Genomic DNA, 4946 nt, shown 5'->3' with positions numbered 1-4946 from the left:
TCTTTAAAAAGATGTATTGTAATTGAAAGCTACAGACAGAAATGAAAGTGCAATAAAAGAAACACTTAAAAGTGGATTTGAATGTTTTCTTTCCATTAAATTAAAAAATATGAAAGTCAAAAATCCCCAAAGCTCATTATTTGAATGAACAAAGCAACGTTTTTGCTAACAGTGTCTTGCCTAAAGTGTGCAAACGCCACACGCAAAACCCTACGTACAATATGAGCACACACACACACACACAAACACACGCACACACACATAAACACACAGACAGCTGTGCATGTTTGAGGCTTTCTGTGAGATTAAATGCTGATGCGGTCAGATTTAGCCACTGCTGTAACCTTTAACATTCCCATTTACAGCTGCTTCTACAAGGCCAAAACACTGAGAAACAGCTTAACGTCCTGTGAACTGGCCTGACGTCATGTGACAGGCAGCGGTCCAGCCACAGTCAAGAGACTGATGAGGTTTTTGGCGAAAAGAGCACTTGTTTTTGTACAAAAGTTCTTGGTTATATGGAACAACTATATGAATGAAGAAATAGCTGTAAAGATTTAAAATTGAAAGATAAGCAGCAGCAAACTAAAATATATACATATAAAAATAAGATAAAATAAAATAAAACAAAATAATAACAACAAATAAAATAATGCATAAAATAATGCATAATAAAATAAAATTAAAACAAAAAATAAAAATGAAGGCATAATAAAATAAAATAAAATAATAACAGAAAATAAAATCAAACAAAAGAAAAGAAAAAATAAGATATAATTAAATAACACAAAATAAAATAAAACAAAATAATAGCACAAAATAAAATAATGCATAATAAAATAAAATAAAAACACAAAATAAAATATATAAAAAATAATAAAATAAAATAAAATACAAAATAAAAAAATGCATAATAAAATACAATAATACAACATAAAATAAAATAAAATAATGCATTATAAAATTTAAATAAATTTAATTAACACTTAAAATAAAATAAAATAACACATAAAATAATAACACAGTATAATATAATGCATAATAAAATAAAAAACAAAATAAAATAACACATAAAATAAAATAAAAAGACAAAATAAATAAATGCATAATAAAATGCAATATTACAAAATAAAATAAAACACAATAAATAACACAAAATAAAATAATGCATAATAAAATAAAATTAACACTTAAAATATAATAATACAAAACGCAAAATCAAATAAAAAAAATAAATAAAACACATTACATAAAATAAAAACACAAAATAAAATAACACATAAAATAAAATAACACAAAATAAAATAAAACAAAACACAAAATAAAACAACACAAAATAACAAAAAAATAATAAAATAAAATAAAATATATTTTTTATAAAACTGTAATAAAATAAAATAAATCATCAGTAGAACCATGTTGATAGCAGGGTTATTATAGTTAACTAAAACTACCATTGCGGAAAATAAAAGTAACAAACAAGTTAACAAGTCTTCATTTTAAGTTTAACCCTGCTGCTTGTCTGTCATAGGGCTGTTTTTGACTGTCTATCACCATCTTGTGAACAAATAATAATAATAATAATACGTAGGTTAGTTTCTGCTTTATTCAGCCAGTTTCATTTCTAACTGTTTGGCGGCATCTTGTGGCTCAATAACACACAGGTTAGTGTATGCTCTATCAGCTCCTCTTAGCCGGTTCAGTTTCTATCGGCTTTGTACTACCAAATATTATAATTAGCCATAACAATGCCAAAACTCATTAGTTAATAAAAATGAAAGCTCAGCTAATGTCATGTAAACGTACCATTACAGTCATTTAAATGAAATTTGACATTTAAAAAAATTATTAAAATAGCAAAAACTGATTTGACCTAAACATGTGCTTCAAGACCAGAAATATACAGCAGAAGTCAGAATTATCTCTCCTGAATTATTAGCCCTCCTGTATATATTTAGCCCAATTTCTGTTTAACGGCGAGAAGATTATTTTCAACACATTTCTAAACATAACAGTTTTAATAACTCATTTCTAATAGCTGATTTATTTTATCTTTGCCATGATGACAGTACAGAATATTTATTAGATATTTTTCAAGATACTAGTATTCAGCTTAAAGTGACATTTACAGGCTTAACTAGGTCAATCAGGTCAAAAAGAAAAAGAAATTCACAGAAGGGCTAATAATTTTGCCCAATTCAACTGTGTATTAATAAACTAAAAATGCTCAATTTGACTTCACACTGACCTTAAACGACCCAAAACACACACACACACAAACACTCTTCAAACCCAACATCAACAAAGCAAAGTTGCTATTCTACAGCCTGAAGAGAGAAAATATGAAAGACAAGCAAACCCTCCCCTCATCCATCTCTTGCTTTCATTTGCTTTTTTTCCTTTCTGCTTCTCACTCCTCTTTTCTTCTTCACACATACTGAGGAAATTGCATTTCATTCTGGGACAATAAGAGACATTTTCTCCAGCCGTCCAATAACAGGTAGAGAGAAAAAAACTGACTGACGTTGAAGAAATGAGTTTGTCTACAGGTGATGGGGCTTTTTAATACATATTTGAGAAGTATTTGAAAGATATTGATATAAAAGGAACCACAAGACTGATATGACCTCTATGAAGGTATGAATAAAATTACAGTGAATCACCTTTATGAACAATTACTATACTTTAAAGAGTAATAATATTGGTATATTTTCATTTAAAGAGCATTATTTATATTGGGTAAAATTATATAAAATTCATATTTCATACCTAAAATAAAAATAAAAAGGAATTACAATTATTAAGACTAATATTAAGACAATTTGTGCATGGTGACAATATTTTCATAATTAATAAAGTAGAAAAAAAGTCCATATAATCCAGAACATGTCCGAAAATCATGCTAATCATGTTCTTAATTGCTTAAATTGTATTTATTTTATCAATGCACATTAATTGAAAATGAACAGAAAATAGGAATTACAATGACTAAGACTAATATTAAGACACTTTGTGCATGGTGACAATATTTTTTACATTAATAAAGAATAAAAAGTCCATGTGATCAACTACATGTCCACAAAAAATGCTAATTATTTAGTTAATTGCTTACATTGTGTTTATTTTATCAATGCAAATTAATAAAGATGAACAGAAAATAGGAATTACAATCATTAAGACTAATATTAAGACTTTTTGTGCATGGTGACAATATTTTCATAAATAATAAAGGAGAAAAAAGTCCATGTGATCAATTACATTCCAAAAATACTAGTTATGTTCTTAATTGTTGAAATTGTATTTATTTTATCAATGCACATTAATAAACATGAACAAAAAAGTAATTACAATTATTAAGACTAATATTAAGACAATTAAATATTGCAAATATCCATCTAATCCCTGTATGTGTATAAAAATGTTAATTATTTCATCATTGCTTTAATTGTATTTATTTAATCAATGCACATTAATAATTCAGAAGAATTCAGAAATGTGCCAGAATTAGCCAAAAGCGTATTTTGCATGCGCATGTGTGATCTGAGGGTAAAATAATCTACCTAAATCATATATAACAGTTAACTAATACATAATAAATAAAAGTTTCAGTGTATATGAAGTTTACTGCATTTCTAAAAAAATAAATACATAAAAAATTATGATCCATCAAGAAATTATGCTACACCTATTCTATAATTATACTACAAACTAAAATACTATAAACTAACAAAAATTAACATGATCGCACTCATCTCATTTAAACGAATACACAAATGTCAAACAAAATGATCAATAAATATCAATATTGAAACAAAAACTGCAAGACGACGTAGTAAAGGGTACATATTTGTCGGTTCTCATAAATGTAGCCCTGGGCACATGTTTCTAATAAGCCTGGGTGGCAAATACAACATAAGGACACAGAGAAGTAAATGTATTTGTCCATTAAGACATCATCAATAACTGACATAGAACAAAATACAAAAGTGTCATAAAAATTATGTCACCATACAAAAAAAAATAAATCTTAAAAGATCTTGATGCTCCTAATATTTCCTCCATTTTAGTAAATAAACTATGCCTTTTAAAACAGTTGTGGACATATTCAAACAAGAATTATTATAATATATATATATATATTTTTTTTTAATATGTGCAAAAGGATTCATGTTGGTTATAAAAGTCCGCTCTGTTTAAACATGCTTAACACACAAAACACAAGAAAACCTGTTGAAAAGCTGATACTCACAGTCCTCGCAGTCGGAGCCAGATTTTCTCGATTTGGTCGGGTTGCAAGTACTTGAGCGACGTGTTCTCGAACTCCTCGATCTCTCTGGTGGGAGACTCCATGACAGCAGGAAAAGGGGGAAAAAAAACTTAATCCAGGAGCCGGAGTGCAGGAGAGCTGGACCGGCCTGTTCAGTTAAGCTGAGTTGGAGACGCTGCGCTCCTCATTGCTGCTCTTGTCCTGCGCTCCCGCGGGCTTCACTTCGGCTCTGAACACACACGAGACTGTGACCGTACTGCAGTACAAGCCCTCACTCACTCTCTCCCTCTGTGTGTGTGTGTGTGTGTGTGTGTGTGGCTCCATCTCTCTTTCTCTCTCCCTGTGTGTATGTCTGTGTCTCGCTTCATAGCTCTTTCTCTCTCTGAACAGAACAGACAAAAACAAATGAGATAGTAGTAATAAGATAATATCAACAATGCTAATAAAACAGCTCATTTACAACATCTTTTCAGATTTTTTCCCCCTCATCTCTTTGTCTCTGTTTATCTCTTAATTCAATCAATTTTTTAAAAGTGAGTTTATTCTGCTGTCACTCTGTGGGCGGAGTAATACAGAAGAGTGAGGAGGCTGTACGAGTGCTGTTATTACGGCAATATCGCACGGCTATCAGCCAATCAGATTCGAGAACCAGACAGAACTGTTGTATAAATTGATATAA

General features: G+C 29.5%; 1 protein-coding gene across 1 annotated transcript in view; it reads right to left on the bottom strand.

Annotated features, from left to right (window-relative positions):
• pde1cb (phosphodiesterase 1C, calmodulin-dependent b) overlaps positions 1–4531 on the bottom strand; it is a 109634-nt gene extending 105103 nt beyond the window's left edge. Inside the window, exon 1 of the mRNA XM_056445251.1 lies at positions 4250–4531. Within this exon, the coding sequence (XP_056301226.1) occupies positions 4250–4350 (101 nt within the window). The 5' untranslated portion in view covers positions 4351–4531. The remainder of the gene's footprint in view (positions 1–4249) is intronic.
• Positions 4532–4946: the final 415 nt, after the last annotated feature.

This window comes from Danio aesculapii, chromosome 2, assembly GCF_903798145.1.
Source record: "Danio aesculapii chromosome 2, fDanAes4.1, whole genome shotgun sequence".
Taxonomy (NCBI): domain Eukaryota; kingdom Metazoa; phylum Chordata; class Actinopteri; order Cypriniformes; family Danionidae; genus Danio; species Danio aesculapii.
The sequence above is the reverse complement of the archived record's forward strand: the minus strand, read 5'-3'. Positions and strand labels throughout refer to the sequence as shown.